Genomic DNA, 25,011 nt, shown 5'->3' with positions numbered 1-25,011 from the left:
TTGCCTAAAACATTTATGCATTATGTGCAATTAAGTTTGCGTACAATTTGTATTTTTTATAAGCTTATACTATGTATTTGTTTCATAGTTTACGTTTTCTTAACTTACATGAATTACTTGAATTAAATAAAAATATTTTTTTGTTGGATATGTCATTGTTGTTTATATAATTAAATAAAAAAAAACGATTTCGAAACATAACCTTACTTTTTCTATGTGATCTGAGTCTCGCATAACGCAATTTATATAACATGGCATTTCTGTGGAACCTAACATTCGCATTATACTAGGGTTACCTGTATAACCTGTATATATATATATGCATGTGTATACTCCAGATTAATGTATACTCCAGATTTGACCTTAACATGAAGGTCAAAACGTTGAGAAATTAAAGTAATTCTTTCTAACATGGTTGTAATCTCCATAATTTGTCTGAATGGAAGCAATCAAAATGCTTTATTAGTTAAATTTCAAGATGGAATAGTAATATCATAAAAAAAGCTAAGAATCTACCACAAAAGAACATTGATTCATGACCTAATCATGAAAGTTCATTCCATGGCCTAATCATGAGAACACTTAGATTTGACTGTTCTACAGAACAGTCAAATCTAAATATTCTCACAGAACAGAACAGTATCTAAGTATACTCATTATTTTCTAATCAAAATCAAAGATTAATATTTTATAATTATGCCGGCCTGGTTGGCTGAGTGGCTAGCGTATCTGCTCTCCAGCCAAGAGGCTGCAGGTTCGAATCCCACGTAGGCATGGATGTTTGTGATTGTCTTCCACCTTCATACATTCATTCACCCAAGCAAAAGATACAATCTCCCAATATGGACTGGGTCACCATGGGAGTAGTAGATCCATCCCTCCTGCAATGGGAGATGCCTTCAGCAGTGGACAGAAAAATAGGCTGTTCATCATCATCATGTCTTGAGAATAAAATTATAATACAAATCTGGTAAATAATATTATTTACCAGATTTGTATTATAATTTTATTCTCAAGATATGTCTTGTGATAGCTAAAAGAGTTTTTTTAGCCATCATTCATTCAGCTTTCATTGTGAGAGTGCTCTTCATGCTTATTCTGAAGACGCTGTCATGCTTGAAACAGCTCACACAGGAATTTTATCACAGATTTATTTCCATTTTTATTCCATAATAAGTCTACCAATCATTTTAATTTATTATGTTTTTAAGCTATTTACCAGTGGCGGCTCGTGGCTTGAAATCGTAGGGGTCCTGCAACTTTCGAAATATAATACACACTGTAAGTACAATGTGTTTGGATAAAATATCAAAATTATGGTAAAAATTTAAAAAAAAAAATTAAACATGAAAAAATATTGTTTATATCGATAAAATGATAGTTTGGCATAATTCAAAATTACTTAAAAATAAAATCCATTCCTTTAATTGTAATTAAAGGGATGGATTTACAATTTTTGGACATTAAAATTAAATCCTTTAATTGTAATGTCCAAATATTTAAAGAGACAGAGTAAACACAGTAAGCACTACGAACACTACTAGTGGTGCAAACTGCATATAAACAACAGTGGAAATGGACGACGGACAGTGCCGCATTACGCTAATAGCTCGCATCTCACTATGACATGCATATGCTTGCACGCATAGCAATATGACACTGTGGTAAACGCAGTGCTGCTAGCATCCTTCGGCCTCCTAAGTGCTACAAGATGGATTTTTATTATTTTTTATACAAAATAAGAGACTTGTATAGGATTGTTGATGATAAAATTAAATATTACAAGCAAATATAAATAAATTAATAAATATATCGAGAAAAATTGGGGATGCTGCAGTTCTGCAGTGCCTATGCACAAGCCGCCCCTGCTATTTACACTTTATTATTCTAGGCTTTAATACACACTTTACTAGTTATTTATTGGCCATTTGTGATTGGAGTTTTATTTTATGCTTATTCTTTTATTTGGCTACAACTACTACATGATCTAATCCAATGTCTGTATACCATAAGTTTTAAGCTAATAACAACAGAAGAATGAAGAATAAATTACATCTTTCTTTCAGTTTATTCTCAAGGTATATATTTAATGCTAACTAAAATATATATATTATGGCCATTTTCTACTTTTGTTTTACTTTTGATTTCTATTCACACTTATTCCATGATTTTTGTCTTAATCATCTACAGCAAGGTTTCCCAAACTTTTTTTTTTCCCCGTGGCCCAGTTATTTTAATACTTCATCTTCGTGACCCACTAAAATTTTTATGGCCAATAGGTAAAATAAAACAGATTTGAATGTTCATACAGTTTTCATTTATTATTATTATAATAAAGAAGCATTTACTATTACAAAAATATAAAGAAATTAAACTAAAGCCAAGTAATTTATTAATGAGAAGTGTGATGCTGTTGTTTGTTAACTAGAAACTTCAGGTTTGGAGGAAAAGATGATAATTTTATTCTTAAATCCCGTTCGACTTCCAATCAGTTTATATATTTATTTTTTTAGAAAAACCAGTGTTGAAAAGCCTCTTTCACACTTATAGATTTTGAAAAAAGGCATTAGAAATTTTATCGCTTTTTCTGCTAAAACTGGGTATTCCTGACGGCAAGACAGCCAAAAATCCATCACTGGTATTGTGTTGAAGATGTCTTTGAGTGCTGTATCACACAACAGTTCAATTATAGATTCAATGTCTGAATCCAGCAATTCTGGCTCAGATTCTGCATTCACTATAAAAGGGTTCCTTATCCATGCTTTGTTGCTGTTGATAGTGGGGGGGGAGGAATATTCCTTCAGACTTGCCTGCATTCCTAGCATATGTTCCTTGATAACAGCTGAAATCTCATCTGGCATGGAACTCAAAATATACCCTTTTTGTAATTCTGTTTTGTAAAAGATTTGTAATTCCCTGCTTCCACACGATGGGACCACAAATTGAGTTTTTTTGTTGCAGCTTCCACCTTCTCTTGCACTTTAAATATCAGATTTAAATTATTAAAAAAATCAAAAATATCACAAGGTAAGAAACCTTGATTAACCAATTGACATCATGAAAACTGTCATTGAATTCAAATATTATATCCCTAGCCGTTGGGGGATGTTGGTCTAAGAACATTAAAACTTCATCCTTCATTTCAATAAGTCTTCTTAAAACATCTTCTCTTGACAGCTAGCGCACCTTGCAGTGTAAAAGAAGATGTTCGTGTTCACTCCCCATTTCTTTGCACAACACAGAGAATATTCTTGAATTCAATGGATGAGATTTTATAAAGTTTATAAATTTTACACACTCTTGCATAGTTGCATTTAAAAGCAATGCCATTCTTTTGATGGTCAATGCCTCTCTGTGAATGCTACAATGCACCCATACACAGTCTGGTGCTATGCCTTTGATCTTCAGAAAAAAAGTCCAAAGTAAATAATCAGTAAATACAAAAAAATACGCTCTCTCTCGATGCTTAACTCAAACTGAACAAGCAGAGTGAGTACGTGGTGGATGAGTAAAACAAATGCCAGACTGCTAAACAATTCGGCTGGTGGCGCGGTTGCCGCGCACAGCCTCGACATTAGTTGAGCTACTTTACCGCGAACAAACAGACTGTGAAATGGCAACACGGATGGAGTGCGTTTTTCGTCTCAATTAATTAAATTATTTATTCATTAGTCCTGATTAAATGCTATTTACTTCTATTTTAGAGTTTCGGGAAAAAAAGAAAACCCAAAAACGAAACGTGTAGGTTTTTGTGAGTTTTTTTAGGCGACCCAGCATTTAGCTTTCATGACCCAGTGCTGGGTCGTGACCCACCATTTGGGAAACACTGATCTACAGGATCCAAGTCAAAGAGGATGACTAAGCAGGTACTCCTAATAAGCTTGCTATTAAAATTACTCAAGGAATCCTTGGGAATGACACCAAGAAGCAGTTTTAGATCTGAATGACTATTTCAGTGAACATTTTGAGACTGTTGCAACATTCAACTCAAGTCAAAACGACAGGTTAATTATTACAAAAGTTTGGACAGTTATGATCTTGAACTACATTAATTAACAATTACACACATAAACACAATCTATACATTTAATCAGTTGTCATGAATATCCCCTCTTATAATTTAAACCTTGCTTTTAGTGTCAACATTCATGATGAATTAAGGCTTTCAAAATATTTGTTTCTTTAATTAAATAATAAAGTTGATTTTTACTGTTAAATGTGCCAACTGAAACTCATGGTCACATATATCATTAAAGCTATGTATTTAAGATCTCAAGTGCAGTATATGACCACATATACTGCACTTGAGTAATCTTATTAGGTAATCTCTAAATTTAGGTAATCTCTAAATTTACTTAATTTTCTTTAATGCACTTTGCATGAGAGTGAGTTGAGTAAGATTCCGACAACTGCTAAATGTGTATGCATAATACACATTTTGGTGGCGGCTTTGTCTGTGCATGACTTTAACTTAGACTTCAGTCATTTTCGTGAAGTGTGAGGTATGCTACATGTATTCTTTTGATTACATTGATGGTTTGTGGACATTTACGGCTGATGGAAGGAGGGTATGTGCAAAGTGTGAGCTAAATGAGGATTTGATGAGTGCTAATATGAATTTGATGACAGAAAGTGTTAGCGAGAATGTCATGGGAAGAATGAGTGCTCGTTCGAAAGAGAAGCATGGTGTGAAAGAAAGGCGAAAAATTATTAAGAAAACGAGTGATTTGAAAACCGTAATGGATGGTAAAAAGAACGAATGGGAGGCGAATGTGGTGGAAGAAAACAAAATTGAGAGAATGAAAGAAACCAGAAATAGCGTGACGAAAGGATCGAAAGTGGGAAAAATGGAAAGAATGAACGAAAGCGAAAGTTGGATGCAATGGACTGAAAGTACAGAAACACAAAAGGATGAATGAGAGCGAAAGTGTGAAGCGGAAGTCGAGAGTTCAAAAATTAGAAAGATTGAATGATAGAGAGAATGTGACGCGAGGTTCGAAAGTTGAATTGGGTTGGAGGAGGCAAGAGATCAAATGGATGCGGAGTGAAATTAAGAAAATTCAGGTGGAAACGATTAAAACAAATAGGTATGAAAAAGTTAACAAAAGATGAGCGAGTGGCATTGTATGGCAACTCCATTATTAAAGGTGTGCTGGATGAGAGGATGCACAAGGTATGTTTTCCAGGCAGTAAAATGAGTAGAGTGATTGAGGCATTGGATATGAGGAAGGAGCAAGCGAAGGAGTTGATGGTTTTAATAGGTACAAATTGACTTGACAGAGAACAAAGAGCACGTCACAATGGATATCAGGAGGCTGCTTAGACGGATAAAAGAGAATAGTGTGACAGGAGTGTAGTAAGCGTGTTGCCTAGGTATGACTGTGGTCAAATGAGGCAGAGAGCAAGGATTATGAATGGTATGCTGGCTGAAATGTGTGAGGAGAGGGGAGTATAATTTGTTAATGTGTGGAATGAGTTTGAAGGACGAAGTGAACTGTATGGGAGCATTGGACTGCATTTGAGTGGTTATGGTGTGAGTCATTTGGAGAGACTGTTGCTGGAAGGTAGAGAAGTGAGCATAGAGAATGAATCAGATCAAGTGGGAAGTGATGTGGAAGAGCAGGAGAGTGAAGAGGTGGTTATGGATGAGGAAGTAAGTGGCATGAGTATGGAAAATGAGAGAATGGGTGTGCAAGAGGAATAGGGAAAAGGGGAGGCTCAGGGTGGACAGGGGTATACAGCGTCAGAAAGGTGGATACTCCAAGATGATATGAGAGCATGTGTAGACAGAAAAGGAATGGAATGACCAGGGATCAAGAAGAAACAGCTGGAATTGAAGAGGGTTCTAAAATGAATAAGAGGAAAGGGAAATGGCCCCAGTCGAGCATGGAGAGATCACATCGAATGAGTGGTATCAGTGGAACTAGCTGTAGATCCAGGAATGAGCTGTTGTGTTTATATACAAATGCTAGAAGTGTAAGAAACAAGACAGATGAAATAGTTGCACCCAAAAATTGTTGGAATAAGTGAGACATGATTAGATGAGGACGATATCCTGATAATAATAGAGATAGAAGGATATGATGTGTTTCATGAGGATAGAAGGGATAAAAAGGAAGGGAGAAGTGTTATTGATGATAGAGAAAGAGTTATGTCCATACAAAGTAGAGATGCAAGAGGGGAAATAGTGCCAGTGGTTTTGAGGCAGTATGGTGTGAGATAGAGGTGAATGAAATGAAATATTTGGTTGGATGTTTTTATAGACCAGGAAATGTGGAATGTAGTGACTTTTTTAGTATTCTGCAATTGAGCAGGTTCTTCTTTTAGTACCAGAAACTTTCCTTTCACTTTCTTCTGTTCTGAGCCTTCTCTTTCAAGGTTGTGTACCTGTCTCCATTGAGCAATATCATCTAGCATTGTTTTCCTTACTCTTCCTCTGGGTGTTTTTCCGTCAATGGCATCTCTGATGATTTTTCCTCTTAGAATATATCCGATCCAGTTTCCTTTGCTTCTTTTTATCCTCATTAACATACTTCTTTCTTCTACTACTCTTTTTAAGACCTCTTCATTAGTTATTTTATCTGTCCATTTGATTTTTTCCATCCTTCTCCAAATCCACATCTCAAAGCTTTCCAAAATCTTAATTTCTTCTTTCTTCAATGTTCAAGTTTCAAATGCATAGAAGACAACACTCCACACATAACATTTTATTAGTCTTTTCTTTAGGTTTCTATCCATTTTACTTCTGAATAAATTCCGTTTTCTATTTAAAGGCATCTCTTCCCATCGCTACTCTTGCTTTTATGTCACTTTTACATCTTCCATCACTGCTAATAACACTTCCTAGATATTTAAATGTCTTTACTTGATTCAATTTTTCCCCATTTATTCTGATATCCATATTTGCCTCTTTCCTTGCTATTTTCATCACCCTTTGTTTTTCTGATGTTAATTTTCATTCCATAATTGATACAGGATTCCAGTAATCTGTTCAACAGGTGTTAGTCCTGTTTCAGTGTTTGATAGTAATGCCTTGTCATCTGCATATCTTATTGCAAATATCTGTCTACCTCCAATCTTTATTCCTTCTTCTGAATTCTCCAGTGCTTCTTTTAGCAATGCTTCGGAATACATGTTGAACAAATTGGTGACAGAGAACAGCCTTGTCTTACTCCTTGTCCAATGATACCTGGTTCTGTTGTACCATATATGTTTCTCACCATGGATTTGTCCCATATATAGTGAGATAATCAGCCTGCTATCTTTCCAATCTATACCCATCTTTTCCATTACTTCCACCATCTTATCCCATTTTACATAGTCAAAATCTTTCTCAAAATCTATATAACAGATGTTAACTTCTTTATTCACTTCTAGACCTCGTTCACTTACTATTCTTAACAGTCCAATTGCATCTCTTGTTCTCTTACCCTTCCTGAAACCAAACTGATCCTCTCCAAGAAATTCTTCCACTTTAGATGCAATTCTTCGTGTTAAGATTCTCATAAGTATTTTTGATGTATGGGAAATGAGGCTTATTGTTCTAAAATCCTTGCAGTTCACTGCATTACTTTTCTTTGGTATAGGTATAAATATTAGTCATAAAATCTTTTGGTAGTTCTCCTTTGTTATTATTATTCAGGCCTCCACAGAGACTCATCATGGGAGGTCCTTCCTAAGAAACACAAAGTCTATCAAGACTCATCGAGGGGGAGGTCCCCCCCCCCAAGAAACACTAAGTCTATCATACCACTCCTTGAACTCATTGACTGTTCTCGTTCTCACCACTCCATCAGGCAATGCATTCCATGGTTCAACCACCCTCCATGCAAAGAAACCACTCCACACCCTCTTGTTCACAGTTTCCTTTCGTAACTTTCAGGGATGGCCTCTTGTCATCACTCCTTTCCGCTGTTCAACCAAGCGAAAGAACTACCCAGTGTCAACCCTGTAACCACCTCTCAACAATTAAATTATAAATTAAATTTATTATTTTGGTTATTTATTCAGTTGCTTTCTTCTGAAGTTGTTTCAGGATTTTTTACGGTATTTTATCTATTCTTTCTGCCTTTCCACATTTTAATTCTTTAATGGCCATTTCTACTTCAGTCTTCAAAATCTCTGGGCCTAGATCATCTTCATTTAACTTCTTTATATCTTCTAATGGCAACTCATTTTGGTCTATTTTCCTTGTCATATAGATCTTCAATGTATTCCTTCCATCTCATTAGGATTTTATCTTCTTCAGTTATGATTTCTCCATTCTTATTTTCTATGCCTCTAGCTTGAATTCCATTTCTCTTGTGATTCATGCTTCTTGCGGTTGGAGTCTGGTTAAACAACGATAGTGGAGTGAATGTGTAGAGAAAGCGTAAAGAATGTGAGGAATTAAAGAGTGTATCAGGTCGTGATAATGATATCATTGTTGAAAGTGAGAATCGAGAAAATAGTGATATTTGCAAGTTAGTACCAATTAGCTATGAGAGTTGCGTTGAAAGTGAAAATGAAGGTAAACATACAGAACGAATGAATGAATTATCGAAGAATAAAAATGAGACTGATGCAATGAGTAAAATAGCTCGGTTACGCAGAGCGATACACAGGGAAAATTGGCAGCTGGAGTGATGGCAAAAATGTTTACTAAGCGTAGCGACTGATAAACGGCAAAAGTATGATAGAAAAAATAAGAGTATAATAGTGAGTGTAAACAAAATGAAAGAGCGAGTGTTGTATGGAGATTCCTTAGTAAGAGGTGTGTTAGTAGAGAGTTTAACAAAATTGTACCAACCTGGTGCGAACGTTAAGGATGTAAGCGAGTCGATTAGAATGCAAAAGCAGCAGGTGAAAGAATTGAAAGTGGTAGCAGGTACAAATGATTTGAAAGGAGACAAAATGGCTATGAGTGAGGATGTGAAGAAATTGCTTGAGGTAGCAAAAGAGAAGAGTGAGAGAGTTAGGATGGCGAGTCTGTTGTTGCAGTGTGACAGTGAAGAGTATAGAAGGAGGGCCATAATTGCAAATGACTTTATGTGTGAATTATGTAGTATGAGTGGTGTGGAATTTGTGAATGTGTGGAGTGAGTTCGATGGGCGAAAGGATTTATATAAGATGGATGGTTTACATTTGAATGGATTTGGTGTACGGAGACTTGAAAAGGTGTTGTCGAATGTAGTGGAAGTGAATGTGTAGAATCAGGGAAACTAGAATTATTAAATGTGGGGAAGTAGATATGCAGACTTTAGGGAGACAGTTGAGTGTGTGAATGTGTGTAATATGCCCAAGCGAGTAGGAAAGACCACGAATCAGAATGGGATAGTTAGTATAAGGCATCAAAATAGGGAGGGGACAAATGGGCTTCTGCAATTCACGTATACTAATGCCAGAAGTATTAGGAACAAGAAGGAAGAATTTTTGGCCTTGGTTGGCACTTCCAGACCACAGGTTATTGGCATTAGTGAAACATGGCTGACAGAAGATGACACAGCTAGTTTGATTGAATGTGAGGGGGTATGGTGTGTTCACGAGTGACAGGGAGAACAAAATGGGATGAGGAGTGTTATTGATGATAGCTGATGAGCTACAGCCAAGGAGAATAGAAGTGGAACTGCAGGATAGAGAAAAGAGCACATTTGAAGCCATTTGGTGTGAGACTGTAACTAGCAGAACAAAATATATAGTTGGGTGCTGCTATAGACCAGTTCATGAAATAGATGGTGGATATACTATGCATAAGCAAATAGAAGAAATGAGTGGAAGGAGGGTAATTATTAGGGTTGATTTGAACTATGATAACATTGATTGGAAGGAGGAGAGGACACATGGGAGGAAGGAATTGGATTTTATGCGATTATTAAGGGATAACTATCTGCGACAGCATGTAATGGAAAATACTAGGATTTGAGAGTGCTTGACCTAGTAATTGCATCTGAGAATTTGGCTGTAACGAATATGACCACGTTGACACCAATTGGTGAGAGTGATCATAGGGTCTTCACTTGGGAGGTGGCTAAATGTGTGGAATTTACAATTAAGACAGGTTTCATGTGTAATTATCTGGCTGGTAAGTATGACAAGCTTAGGGGTTTTATTGGTTGAGTGCAATGGTATGTAAAACTACAAGGGCTAGATGTTGATAGTGCATGGGAGACGATTAGGAAGTGTTTGCATGAAGCAGTGAGACTGAAGCAGTGGCTGACTGTATACCTAGAATCTGAATAATAAATCAAGTAGGGGTTAAATGGATAAATAACACCATTAAGCTTGAGCTGCAAAAATAGAAACAACTATGGAGGGAATTTAAGGAGAAAGGTGACCACATGAATGGTATAAAGCGCAGGCCAGAAGGGTAACGAGTGTGGTAAGAAAAGCAAAAACGGATTAGGAAAGAACATTAGCCATGCAGGCTAAAGAGAATCCCAAACAGTTTTTTCGGTATGTTGCAAGTAAAAGAAAAAATGCATATGACAGAATGAGTTTAAAGAATGCCGATGGTTGGGAGGTAACCGAATCAGTTGATATAGTTGAATTACTGAGCGAGCACTTTGCAAGAATATATCATCCAGGTGGTGACATTGCAGGAATGAATGAACCAATAAATTATACTGGAATTGTGATGAATGAAATGGAGGTGAGTAGTCTATTACAAAACCTCAAAGTCAATATGTCTCTGAGATTGGATGGTACCAGCTCATGTGGTATGTGACGTGACTAAAGAATTGTCAGTGCCCTTGACCATTTTGTTTAATTTGAGTCTCGGGTCTGGGTTAGTCCCAAGGGGGGGTGGAAAGAGGGGAAAATAGTTCCACTGCATAAAGGAGGTTCCAAGACTGCTGTTGTAAATTACCGACCGATTAGCATATCAGGAATCATTGTCAACGTTTTAGAGAAATTAGTTAAGAAAAAATATACAGGATTGGATAGATGAAAATGGGATACTGTATGGGAGACAACATGGTTTTGCGAAGGGTAGATCATGCCTCAGTAACTTGCTCACATTTTATAACACAGTGACGGCTGAACTGGATAAGGGTAATGGGTTTTCAGTGATTCTACTGGACCTTGCTAAGGCCTTTGACAATATACCACATGGAATTCTAATCAGCAAACTGCAGCATATGGGGATGGATAAGAGGGTGGTTGATGGAGAGATATCAGAGAGTGGTTTATTCAGGAGTAGAGTCCAAAAGATGGCTTGTGACTAGTGTGTGGCGCAGGGTTCTGTTCTTGGACCACTACTTTTCAATTTGTTCATTAATGATATAGGAAAGGATCTGAGAGGAAATGTTCACTTGTTTGCTGATGATGCAAAGTTGGGTAGAGTAATAGTGAGTACACAGAATGTCAAAATTTTGTAAGATGATTTGGACAGTTTGGAGGACTGGGCTAGAGAAAATGATGTCTATTTAATGTGGCAAAGTGTAAGGTTATGCATTTTGGGGTGAAAAGATTAGCATCAGTATATCACATTGGTGGAACCGTACTCCAGGATGAGGCCAGGGATTTTGTAGGGTTGGTGGATAGGGAGTTGAAGTTTAGGGGGCACATCGCAAAAGTGGCTAAATCAGCTCATCAAATCACTTTGCTTCTGAAAAATACTTTAAAAAGCAGAGACAAACAAGTTATTGTTCCTTTGTATCGAGCCTTGATAAGACCCCATCTAGACTACTGTGCCCAGATATGGGCACCAGGGTTTCTTCTTGATGGGGAGGAAGTGAAGAGTATCCAGAGACGAGTGACCAAGATGGTGGCAGGTCTGTGGAATGAATGAACCTTATGAGAACAGGTTCAAGATTTGTGGGTTGCAAAAATTGGTTGATAGGCAGAAAAGGGGTGATATGATTGAGACATTCAAATTAATGAAGGGTTTCAATAAGATTAATCCAGAAGATATTTTGAAGAATAGGACTGGTGGTGGGAGGACTAGGGGGCCATACATGGAATCTGGCCAAGAATGTGGTTAGCTGGGGTGTTAGGTTTTTTACTTGGAGAGTGGTGAATGAGTGGAATAAGCTGCCAGAGTCTGTTGTGGGTGCTATGACTGTGAATGAGTTCAAGGCGAGGTATGATAGACACTGTGTGAATGTCGAATAGTTGTTCTTGACATGATGTTAGGACCTCCCTCGATGAGTCTGTCAACTCCTTGGAGTTGCCCAAAATAATAATAATAATAATATAAAAGATCATACCTTCCCACTCTCTTATAATTTTTCATTTCTTCACATTGTTTTTTAAGCCAATCTTCTCTATTTCTTTTTGCTTCCCTTCTCAATCTGTCACTCAGGGTTCTATATTGTATTTTCCCTTCTGTCTTTATTTTTCCATTGTCTTCTTTCTTCCATTAGAGAAATCATCTCATTAGTTATCCAAGGTTTTTTTTATTCTTTTAGCTCGTACATATCCAATTTCTTCTTCTGCAATCTTCTTTATTTTCTCTTTAACTTGTTCCCATTTCTTTTGTGGATCTTCAGTTTTGATAAAACTTGTTTCTTGTAATTCTTTCTCCAATCTATTTCCAAATTCCTTGGTATTTTTTAATTTCCCTAAGTTCCATTTTTCCTTTTCATTGTTCTCACATTCCATGTTGCAATTTTGATTCTCTGACAATCTTTCATTTTCAGTTTGTTTAGAGCTTGTTTTAAGTCACTTTTAGAGTTTTGATCGGGAAGAACATCAGCCCTTGAAGCGCCCTTATTTCCCGATATTGTGTCTATTCCAATGTGCACTTTCTTTTCCTCATTTGACCAAGAGACACCACCTTGGTTTGCTGGGCTGGTAGCTGCCCCCTTATAAGTTCTATTCATTGCTACTAAAATTTTCTAGGGATATTAGTGGAGTGGTTTCCTGTTGCCTTCTCCACCGCAGTGCTCCATCAAGTACTAGTAGAGCTGCTGCCTTCTACCAGCTAGAGTAAAAGTTGGGAAAAGGAGAAACACCCTCGGGCTTCGAGTACTCTAATACTCTCTAGGTCGAAGTAAGCAAGAGTCAGCCAAGTGAGGCCATATAGGAAAGAATATAGAAGGAACCTGACACAAGTAAGTGGAAGCAATGTCAGGCTCAGCTCGGGACTCCGCTAACCACGTACTCCCAAGATGGAAGCCCCTGGTAAGTGACTATGAAATGATTAATCAAATTAGCCAAGCAAATAAGAAAAGAGTGATCATTATGGGCGATTTTAATTATGGCAATATAGACTGGAATGATGAGATAGCAACTGGAAGTAAAGAAAATGAGTTTCTTGAGTGATAACTACCTCAAACAGTATGTAACAGAGGGCACACAAGGATTGACGGTCTTGGATTTGGTCATCTCATCAGAGGATGTAATTATAAATGCGGTGTCAAATCACCCACCAATTGGTGAGAGTGACCATGAGGTGATTACCTGGGTGGTTGCCAGCAGTGCAAGGACCCCTGTGAATAAAGGGTACATGTGGAACTACAAGGGGGTGATTATGAAGAGCTCAGGGGACAGCATGCGGGTGTAACATGGAATGAGGAGTTAGCTGGAAAAGAGATCAATGCAGCTTGGGGGATTTTCAAAAACTATCTAGTAGATAGACTGTCTAAATGTATTCCAAGGGTGAGAAGGTTAAATAAGGTAGGTGTGAGATGGATGAATAAAGAGATTAAACATGCGATACAGAGAAAAGGGGCATTATGGAAGCAGCACAAGAGAAGTGGAAATAACCAATTCCATGAGGACTACAAACCAATTACCAACCAAGTCTTATCCTCAAGTTGATAAGACTTGGTTGGTGAGGGCAGCTAAAGAGAGGTATGAACAGCAGTTAGCTAATGAAGCCAAAAATAATCCTAAGGGTAGCCAGCAAAAGAAAGAATGATTATGGAAGGATGACATTGATTGGAGAAAATGGTATAAAGATAGCTATTGCAGAATGTGTAGTAGAGATACTTAATGAGCACTTCATAAAGGTCTTTCAATCTTGTGAATGTGATTTCATGGAGAGATTGAGAGCAGTTGATGGTGGGGAAGAGACACTGACTATAAGTGAGCAAGAGGTCTATGGGGAGTTGAGCAAACTAGATGTAAATAAGGCTGTGGGACTTGATAATATATCACCACGTATTCTGAAGGAATGTGCCAGGGAGTTGACTCCAGCCTCGACATTTTTTTAATTTTTTTAATATGAGTCCTGCACTCAGTCAAGTTCCTAAGAAATGGAAGGAGGGCAAGATTGTGCCACTTCATAAAGAAGGTGATAGAACTCAAGCATCAAACTATAGGCCTATCTGTGTGTCAGATGTTGTAGTTAAGTTGTTAGAGAAGCTTGTGAGAACTAGGATCCAGAATTAGGTTGACAACAATAGTATTATCTTTGATGGATAGCATGGACTTGCTAAAGGGAGGTCATGTTTTAGTAATCTACTTACTTATTACAATAATACAGGTGACTGCTTCCATGGACAGAGGAAAAGGATATCCAGTAATATACTTAGATTTTGCAAAGGCTTTTGATAGATTACCACATGATAAGTTGATAATCAAACTGGAGTGAATGGGGTTGGATATAAAATTGGTGCATTGGATTGGAGACTGGCTATCTGATAGGCATCTACAAGTTGTGTATGGGAGGAGCAATAGCCAGGAAAAGGAAAGTTACTAGTGGTGTGCCTCAGAGGGGGTCTGTTTTAGGACCATTGCTGTTTAACTTGTGTATTAATGATATTGGTGAAGATTTGGATGGAGATATTCAGTTGTTTGCAGATGATGAAAAGTTGGGATGAACCGTGAAGAGTAGAGATTTGTGGCCTTACAAGAAGACTCGAATAAATTGAGTGATTGGGCAGAGAAATGTGGATTTGAGTTCAATGGTGCAAAATGTAAGGTTTTAAAATTTGGAAAACAAAAATGGGATGCAGAATTTATGCTTAGTGAGGATATATTGTCGAAAGTGGAGGAATAAGAGATACTGGTGGTGATAGTGAATAAAGATCTGAGATTTAGGGGACACATAGCCAAAATTGTGAAGACAACACTAAGGCTTATGGGAATGTGCAGAGGACACTGACTTGTAGAAGGTGATTCCTGTTCCATTGTATAAGGCTTTGGTTAGGCTACACATGGACTATTTTGCCCAGATTTGGTCACCCTGGTTTTCAGAAGGATGAAGAGTTGTTGGAGAGGGTCCAGAGGCAACTGACTAAGGTAGTTGCCAACCTCTGGAATGTCGAGTATGAGGAAAGATTGAGAAGATGCAACTTGCAGAGTCTGGTGGGCAGGAGGAAGAGGGGAGATATGATAGAGACCTACAAGTTATTAAGAGGTTGTTATAGGATCAATGCTGGAGAGGATCTACAGAAAATAGTGGGCGATCAGGGGAGAACTAGAGGTCATCCCTGGAAGCTGTATACGGAGGGTGTGAGTAAGGGAATGAGAAGCAGGTTTTTTTTTCATGCAGAGTTGTGAGCGATTATAATGTCTTGCCTGAGAGTGTGGTGTCTGCAGAGAATTTGAATGTGTTTAAAGTACAGTATGATGAGCTGTGTGTTTGATAAAAGGACCTCTTAGATGAGTCTTTGACTCCATAGGGTCTTGGGTAATAATAATAATAATGCTGTTTTCACTTTGTAAACTTTCCTTTTCACTTTGCCAGCCTGGTTGGCTGAGTGGTCAACATATCCACTCTCCAAACAAAATGCTGCAGGTTTGAATCCTGCCATGGGCATGGATGTTTGCGATTGTCTGTGAAAATACTAGGGGTGGTGGTGGTGGTAGTAGTAGCAGGCAGTAGGATGGTGATGGCGTAGATGATGTGGTTCACTGTAGTTGGTGGAGACAGTGAGTTGTAGAGTAGGTGCCTTCCTATGATGGGTCTTTGGACTCCTTGAAGGTGTCATGTAATAATAATAACTCTTAGTATACCCAATTTTTCTATTTCAAAACTACTCAGAAAAACTCTCCTCATTGTTAACATTGTGTGCTTTTTTTCTTCCTTACAATGTTGTCCCTGGCTGATATTTATGATTATTTGCATTTTTCTTCCTTTATACCTTGCAAATCTATCTTTATTGCTATACATTGCAATTAGCATGCATGCAGTACTTCACAGGGATGCTCTGCATAATACAGTCAAATCTCATAGCAAATACTATTATAGTGGATGCACTTGCTGAAACAAACTATGAAAATGTTTGTTTCAGCAAGTGCATCCATTTCATGCAATCACAATCATGTAATTTTTATTCTAAAAAATTCCCTACAGCAAAACATCCACTAAAATTATTTCTTTGGTCCCTGTGAGTTTGCTACAGTGAGAATTGACTATACAGCTTAACAGCATACCAGTCTACTGGGCATTTTGCAAGAGTATATGTATATGTGTATCTGATCTGATGCTATTGTTTCTTACATGCTTTATGGTCCTAGAGGTTCTTTAAATAGTACACTAAGAGAAAAAAAACAACATCAAATCCTTTAATTTGTCAGCAGAATTAAGTATATATATATAGTTTCACCCCCAAAATCATTGGAATAAGTGAAACATGGTTGAATGAACATGATATTCTAACAGGAATAGAAATGGAAGGATAGTGTTTTTCACAAGGATAGAAAGGACAAGAAGGGAGGAGGGAGTGCTGCTAACGATAACAGAGGAATTATGTCCATATAAGGTAGACGTGAAAGAGGGAAATAATGGCAGTGTGGGGTAATGTGAAAGTTGACAGGAAGACATATTTAGTTGGATGATGCTATTGGTCTAGAAATGTGGAGCATGGTGGTAAACAATTTGGATTGGTGAACAAAGGAGGGATAATTATTATACGTGATTTTAATTATGGCAGTATAGATTGGAATGAAGGGATAGCATTAATGAATAAGGAAGAAAATGAATTTCTTGAGTTCTTGAGAGATAACTATCTCGGGAAGCATGAAAAGGAGGGCACACGAGGATCGAGAGTTCTAGATCTGATCATTTCATCAGAGGATGTAATTGTGAGTGCGAGTTCACACTTTCCTCCAGTTGGTGAGAATGATCATGAAGTGAAAACCTGGGTTGTGACTAGTTATATGCAGACTCTTGTGAGGAAAAGACATATGTGAAATTGAAAGGCTGGTGATTATGAGCTTAGGAGACAGTTTGGAGCTATAGCATGGAATGAGGAGTTGAGCGATAAGGAAATAAATGTTGCTTGGAAACTGACAAAGAAATACGTAACAGCATCAACGTGTGAATGCGCTCCGAAAGCCAAAAGGCTGTGTTACGTCATTGATTTCTCCTATTTTCTAACCTTTATTATCTCTGAAATCACTATTATCTATTCTGCATATAGACCTAAGAATTTTCTATCTATGATTTGTCTTCTTTTCGGATACTGGGGTCTTACTCAGGGAGACTTTCCTAGAACTTTAGGCATATTCACATTAATAAACACTTTGTTACAGCCATATAGATTTCAGTTAGCAGTTATGAACCTGTAATCTATCTCTAAACACTTTCTATTCCCTCCCGCCTAGGTTCAATTTTATAAGTGGTAATTTGATCTCGTACTCAGGCATAAGTAATAAAACATATTTATTGGGATTTCAAGACATTTACAACTATGGTGTATCATATACTCAATGATCTCAATTTCATACAAATAAATTCATGCTAAGAAAATCAGTACATACTAAGTTAGTTCAGGAAAATGCTAAACAAAACTAGATAAGGTAAATGAAATACATTACTACATAAACTATAATCCTTTTTCACAAGTTACTCGTTAGTTACACATTATATGTTTTGATGACATGCAATTAAATGCTTTCTGCAATATCAGCTTCACTTATCAAATTCAGTCACACTCATATATGTAATCACTTCCAGACAATTTTGTTTAATGGAAGCTAGCTACTCCAAATAAGAATTCTCACTAAAGTTCTCTAGTAAATGTCCACATTCTTCTATTACACATGATTTTCTTTCCTTTAACACAACTGAAACATATAATAAAATTCTCTACTTTACCAACTCTTTTCTAGTTATCAGGTCGCTTCCAGGTGTAGGGTCTGGTTAACTTCCGATTAGGCTGTCTCTGCACCTGGCATTGAGGCTACACTGTCCTTGAACTGCTGCCGGACATGCACGTGTCTTACCGCATCTAAGGAAACTTTCTCCGTTCCTTCCAATGGGACATTCAGCAAGGACTCGATTCTGCAGAGGCCGATATCTCATGATCAGCTCTGCATGGAATCTCTCAAGCATCTCCAGGAAAAGGCCCGCTATCCGACATCGCTGCATCGATGCATGTCTCTCTCGAACCACCAGTCAAAGGATCCATGAGAAGAAAAGCCAGAAAAAAGTCCTGTAAAATGGTGTGCACTGCCTTATATTCCCACTTCGGGTGCCCTCTTTTTTTTGCTGTGTATTTTCTGCATGACCCTTTTCGTTCATGCCCCCTAAATTGATCCCTTACTCTCCTTTTGCTTTTGGAGTGTTGTTTTCATGGAAAGCGTGCTAACGTCACCTTCTGCGTATGCCACTGCCTCCGGCCCTACGCTCAACTTGTATGGCTCACATGCGACCTTTGGACTGCTACTTACAACATGTCTAGTGATTTACAGCATACTAGATACCTTACTGAAACTAATAATTTTCTTATACAAATTCTCTATTTTGATTTCCGGTTAGACAGCAACAAATCTTAGTAAATTACATATAAGGAATACATATTCTCACATATAGCAAATAATTTTCTTTACTTTCTGCTGGAGTGCAGGTATCTCCTTAAGTTGTTAGATTTAACATGTTAAATCCTGAATGAATAATTTCCTTTCAAAAGTTCTCCATTCAGGATCTAGCAGCTGAATAGGGGATGTAAAATGGATGAATATGGAGCATGAAATATGGAAGAAGGTACTTTGAAGCCAGTGCAAGATGATTAATGGTAATAATCAGTTACATGAAGAGTATAAAGTACAAGCCAGGGGATGATTCAGTTAGCAAGAAAAACAAAATTGCAGTATGAGCAAAAATTAACAAATCAGATGAAGAAAAATCCTACAGAGTTTTTTTTTTTTTTTTTAGATATGTGGCAAGTAGGAAGAATGATCATGGTAAGATGATCTTAATGGATGAAAATGGTAGAACGGTAACTCTTGCAGAAGAAATTGTAGAGGTACTCTGTGATCAGTTTATAAGGGTGTTTCATCCTGATCAAGGCAGAATCATGAGAAACTTAAGTATAGAGGACATAAGACAGGATGGTTTAATTGTGAGGAAGCAGGATATATTTGAGGAAATAATTAACCTAGATGTCAATAAGCTGACAGGATTTCATGTCATATCACCACACATCTTTAGGGAATGTTCCAGGGAATTGGCGGTAGCATTGGCATGGCTGTTTAATAAGTCTTACAACAGCACAGGTTCCAAGGGAGTGGAAGGAGGGTAAAATTGTTCCAGCGCATAAAAGTGGTGGTAGTGATAAGGCTGTAGCTTCAAATTGTAGGATAGTAAGCAGGAGATCCAATTATAATGCAGTGAGTTATACGATATAACGGAGAGCCAACTTTATAGACCTGCCAATCTGTATATCTGCAATTGTGGTGAAGGTACTGGAGAGATTGGTGAGAAGTAGGATAAAGAAATGGGTTAATAACAGCAGTCTGTGGTTATCAGAATGGGTTTAGGTCTGTTAAAGGGAGATCATGTTTTACTAACTTACTTATGTATTATAGCAAGGTGACAAATACCTAGGACAGGGGAGATGCATATAGAGTGGTGTACTCGGATTTTGCAAAATCTTTTGATAAACTGTCACACGACAAGCTGGTAAATAAATTGAAACAAATGGGATTAGATAACAGACTCACTGAGTTGGATCAGTGACTGGCTGTCAGATAAGTATCAGAAAGTCGTATATGGGAGTGCAGTATACCAAAAGAGGAAGGTCATTGGTGGAGTACTGCAGGGGTCAGTTTTGGGACTGTCATTGTTCAATTTGTATGTTAATGATATTGGGATGGGTTTAACTAGTGATATGCAGCTGTTTGCAGTTGATGCAAAACTGGTGAGAGCAATGCAAAGTCAAGTGGATGTTTTGGTCTTACAGGAGAACTAGAATAGATTGCATGAATAGGCAGGTAAGGGAACTGTAATTTCAATGTTGCAAAGTTTAAGGTTTTGAGATTTGGTAAGCAATGATGGGGTGCAAAGTATACACTTGGTGGGGAAACTTGAAAGGAAGTAGAGGAGATGAGAAATCTAGGAGTGATAGTGGACAAGGATCTGAAATTCAGAGGACACATTGCACAAGTTGTGAAGACATCACATAAGATAAAGGCAATGATGCAGTGGACCTTGACATGCAAAAATAAAGAAGTTATGATGCTGTTGTATAAGGCCTTGATCAGGGCTCATATGGATTGTTGGTGCACAGATTTGTTGATGGGTTTTCATGGCGAATGATATGTTGGAAAGGGTTCAGAGAAGATTCACAAAGGTGGAATGTGGTACGAGGACAGATTGAGAGAATATAAGCTAGTGAAGAGGTTATCAGGTTGACATGGAAGAGATTTTTCATAGAATGGGAGAGGAGGATAGAACAAGGGGCCATCACCAGAAACTGTATAAGGAAGGTGAGCAGAGGAGTGAGGAGAAAGTTCTTTGCATGGAGAGTGGTGGGTGACTGGAATGCATTGTCCGAGTGTGTTGTGAATGTAGACGCATTGAATCAGTTTAAGGCACGTTTTGGTTCACATTGTGAACCCAAATGTGCAATAGTTTGTACAATAGTAGGTGCAATAGTGTGTACCTCCCATGATGAGTCTGACTCCATGGAGGTCAAATGATAATAATGATAACACACACACACACATTTTGTGATATGTGGCTATACTAAAAACTATTTCCATTCTTTAAATCAAACACTACATTTATTAATGTTTATAAAGAAATTCATTCTATTATGCAATATTAAAGAGAACTGACCTTCCATTTTCATCAGGCACCTTTATTCCCATATGGTTTGGTTCAGATCCTTTCCCCACCAAAAAAAATGCATCTGCTCAAGAAAAATTCGTGTATATACTATAAACATCTATTAGGAAAATGATTCAAAAACATAGCTGTCATTGTATTTGAATAATTTTTAAATACATGATGCAATTATTTCATTAACAATATTTAAAGCAATTATAAGGACAGCATTATTAGTGTTATTTAAAAAAAAATGGCAGTTAAATATTATATAGCAAGCAAATGAAACTATGACATATATGTCATAGTTTCATTATTTAATCATAAATTTTTAGTTTTCTTCTGTAACATTCAGTGATATAATCTGAGCTTTTTTTTTTTTTTAAATCTTAGTCTCACAGGAGAGGTTCCAGAATCTATACTGAATGTGGGAAGTTGCTAAGAGAGAAAGATATAATTTTTTTGAACAGCTGGAAGTTGGAGTCTTTGTGGTCCTTTGTTCTGCATTGAAGAAATAGAGGAGGCTGATTCAGAAAACAGCCATAGTAGCGTAGCTGGAATAAAATTCTAAGTGGGAGTTAGTCAGTTACATCTCATGTTATTGTGGGTTTAGCAGAAATTGGGAAATTATTGACATCGATTCTGTGAAATAGTACCCGTGAAAGTACGTGTAGGAAAGCATACAGCAAAAACAGACCATCTGTAAGACACTGGCTTGAAGAGATGTTTTCCAGGAATATGCATACTAGACATGCAGGTATAAACTTAGACAGTTAACACATGTGTAGAAAAATAGAACTTATTAAAACTACAATATACTTCATCCAACATCACATGGACATCATCAGGGAGCAAAGATGAGAAGATCAGTTAACTATATTCAAAACATAAATTGCAAGATATGAATCGTGTAGCATGTGTTACTAGCTCATGTTTAGTTACACCTGAGTTTACAGGAGAATATACTATTAGATTTCAGAAGAACAAAAGTTGATAACTTCTCTAACTAAAAATTAAATAATCTAATCAATATTTAAAAAAAAAAGCAGTTACTGGCAATCACACTCCCAAGAACTTTGAGAGTGGCATACAATCAGTGGTTAATATTTGGATGATGTCGTAAGGGGTTTCACAAGTTTCAATGAACAGATGACGAAATTTAAATCCATTGGAATGAAGAATGTTTACTTGGTTATAAAGAACTCTGTGCCTAGTGTCAAAGACAAGCAAACAAGGCCAGACTTGTCCGATTCTAAAAATGTAATGTAGTCCTGATGTTCTTGGATTTTGATCTTAGCAAAATGGCCAGTCTGTAAGGCCTGTGAGGTAGGGTATGGAAATTCTTTTCACATCAGATTGTAGGCTGGCTGATGGATGATAACTGGTAATAATTTTCTGGTGATCAGCAGGGACCCAAATTAGTCAAACAAATTAAACTTAGTGGACTGCATACAATCACAGGATGTGACCACTGCCGAGAAATTGGAAATTCATTAGGCTAATTTTTCATGTCTCTATGTTTTTTTTCAGGAGCCTCCATAGCTTAGTCAGTATAGATGAAACCCTTTGGACGGAAAGACCTGGGTTCGATTTCCATCAATGACGTGTAACAACCTTTATCTGGTCTCTTTCGATTAAAGGTGAGTTAGCTGTCTCATATACAGAGGTAGGGTTTTTTTTTTTCACCCAGAAACTCGGGTTTTTCAACTCCCAGAACAGGCAAACCGGCCCCTTAAACACACGTGGATTACAGTCATGAATACATCCCAGCCATATGCTGGTCCCAAGCCTGGATAAAATTGGGGAGGTTGAGGAAAGCAGTGGTGAACTACTGTATAAAAAATCTCACCAGGAACACTTTATGGGCAAGATGCCTACAAAGTCACTCAGGGTCGGAAACGACTGAAGGGAAAAACCACCACGATGGTTTTTTCAAGGTCTATAAAGTTGGCTCTCCGTTATGTCGTATAACTCACTGCATTATAATTGGATCTCCTGCTTACCATCTTACCAAGTATCTTTCTAAATCTTTTTTGAAATCACAGTGGCTGCACTAGAGCTGGTGGAAAATAAGACAAATTTTGAGCTGGTTTGAAGGTATGGTATAGAATGCACTTGCAAAGTATTTCTTCAGATGTTCCTTTCAGGTAGAGTATGGGAAGTCTTTTCACATCAGATTGAAATGAGGGATGATAACTTTAATTTTCTGGATGGTGGTTTCATTATAACATTAAATTCCAAAGTGATTTTCATTTTGTTTAATTCATCTAACAGAAGGGAATCAGAAGAGCAGACTGCATGAACTTGTGTACAAGACTTTTGATAATACCTCTTTTCTGTGATGGATGATGATGTGAAGATGGAAGGATGCATCCACAAATCAAAGAAGGTTTTTTTTTATAAACAGAAAAATTGACACTGCTTGTAAGAGTATTGATTATTAGGGTATCCTAAAAGAAAAAACTAGTGCAGGGTTCAATAGCAAATTTGATATGGTATCACAAGAAGCTTGGTTTATCCAGATCATCCATGAACCAAAGCTGAACATAAGGTACTGAAGAGTCGAAAAATGGTACTGAAAAGTTGATTGTCTATGTGTTGCATAAAATAATAAGCTAATCAGTCTGGTGGACAGGAAGAAGAGGGGAGATATGATAAAGACCTACAAGTTATTAAGGGGTTGTTATAGGATCAATGCTGGAAAGGTTCTACAGAAAATAGTGGGAGATCAGGGGAGAACCAGAGGTCATCCCTGGAAACTGTATAAAGAGGGTGTGAGTAGGGGAGTGAGAAGCAGGTTTTTTTTCATGCAGAGTTATGAATGATTGGAATGCCTTGCCTGAGAGTGTGGTGTCTGCAGAGAATTTGAGTGTGTTTAAAGCACGGTATGATGAGCTGTGTGTATGATAAAAGGACCTCCTAGATGAGTCTTTGACTCTATGGGGTCTTGGGTAATAATAATAATAATAATCTTGCCTTGAACATAACAAAATGGCAGCATGAATGAGATCTGCATGCAATGCAATGTGAAAATCGAATGCTAATAACGATGTAGAGTTTTCTAAAATGCTCATTGTTGTGAGTGCAACATATATGCATGGCAAAATGAAAGATTTGTTTATAGAGAGACTGAACAGGAGATGAGAGAAGGTATGGATTTGTAGAAAGTACAATAATTTGTTACATCAGTTATTGGCGAATGCAAAACAGACTGATGGAATGAGTTAGCATAAATGTGGGTACCAAACACTGTGCTCGTAATGTAATGAAAGTGAGTGAGACTAACGGAGTGAAAAAAGAAATGAAAGTAAGTGATACTGAAGTCAAAGGAAGTAGAAATGAGGAAACAGAAGAAAGGTACAGGCAAGAGTGAAATTGCTGGAATGCAAGATTTGAAGAAAGTTATTCAAAATGAGAAATATGCAAAGTGGTATTAGGTATTTAATAGAAAGTAATGAATGATTGCAAAAGAATAAAATGAAGAAAAATAGAGAAAAGGAGGTAACAAATAACTGAAGAATACCAATGTATGGAGATTACATTATTAGAGGTGTGGTTAATGAGAGAATCCATAAGGTCTGCTTTCTGGAAGAAATAGCAAAATAATTAATTTATGTGGAATTACAAGTCTGGTGATTATGAGAAGCTTAGGAGACAGCTTGAAGCTATAGCATGGAATGAAGAAATAATCAGGAGAAAAATAAAAGCTGCTTTGGAACTAACAAAGAGATGCTTAACAGCATCAATATGTGAATGTATTCCGAAGGTCAAAAGGCTGAATAAGGTTGGTGTCAAATGGATGAACGAGTGAATTAAGCATGAAATATGGAAAAAAAAGGTACTTTGGAGGCAGCACAAGATGAATAATGGCAATAATCAGTTGCATGAAGAGCATAAAGAGCAGGGCAGGATGGTGACTCAGTGGGTAAGGACAGTAAAAGTGCAGTATGAGTAGATATAGCAAATCAGGCCTAGGGAGTTTTTTCGATATGTGAAAAGTAAAAAAAAGAATGATTATGGCAAGATGATGTTAATGGATGAAAGTGGTGGATGACTGCTGTAGAGAATATGTTTGAGGTATTCAGTGAGCA

General features: G+C 37.3%; 1 protein-coding gene across 1 annotated transcript in view; it reads right to left on the bottom strand.

The window, feature by feature from the left end:
• The window catches only part of LOC150107281 (protein Skeletor, isoforms B/C), a 365,485-nt gene that overhangs the window by 147,039 nt on the left and 193,435 nt on the right, over positions 1-25,011 (bottom strand). Inside the window, exon 12 of the mRNA XM_090391768.1 lies at positions 20,933-21,005. Within this exon, the coding sequence (XP_090247894.1) occupies positions 20,933-21,005 (73 nt within the window). The remainder of the gene's footprint in view (positions 1-20,932; positions 21,006-25,011) is intronic.

Source organism: Typopeltis vanoorti, chromosome 4 (genome assembly GCF_054136105.1).
Source record: "Typopeltis vanoorti isolate ZY-2024b chromosome 4, IOZ_Tvanoo_1.0, whole genome shotgun sequence".
Taxonomy (NCBI): domain Eukaryota; kingdom Metazoa; phylum Arthropoda; class Arachnida; order Uropygi; family Thelyphonidae; genus Typopeltis; species Typopeltis vanoorti.
The sequence above is the reverse complement of the archived record's forward strand: the minus strand, read 5'-3'. Positions and strand labels throughout refer to the sequence as shown.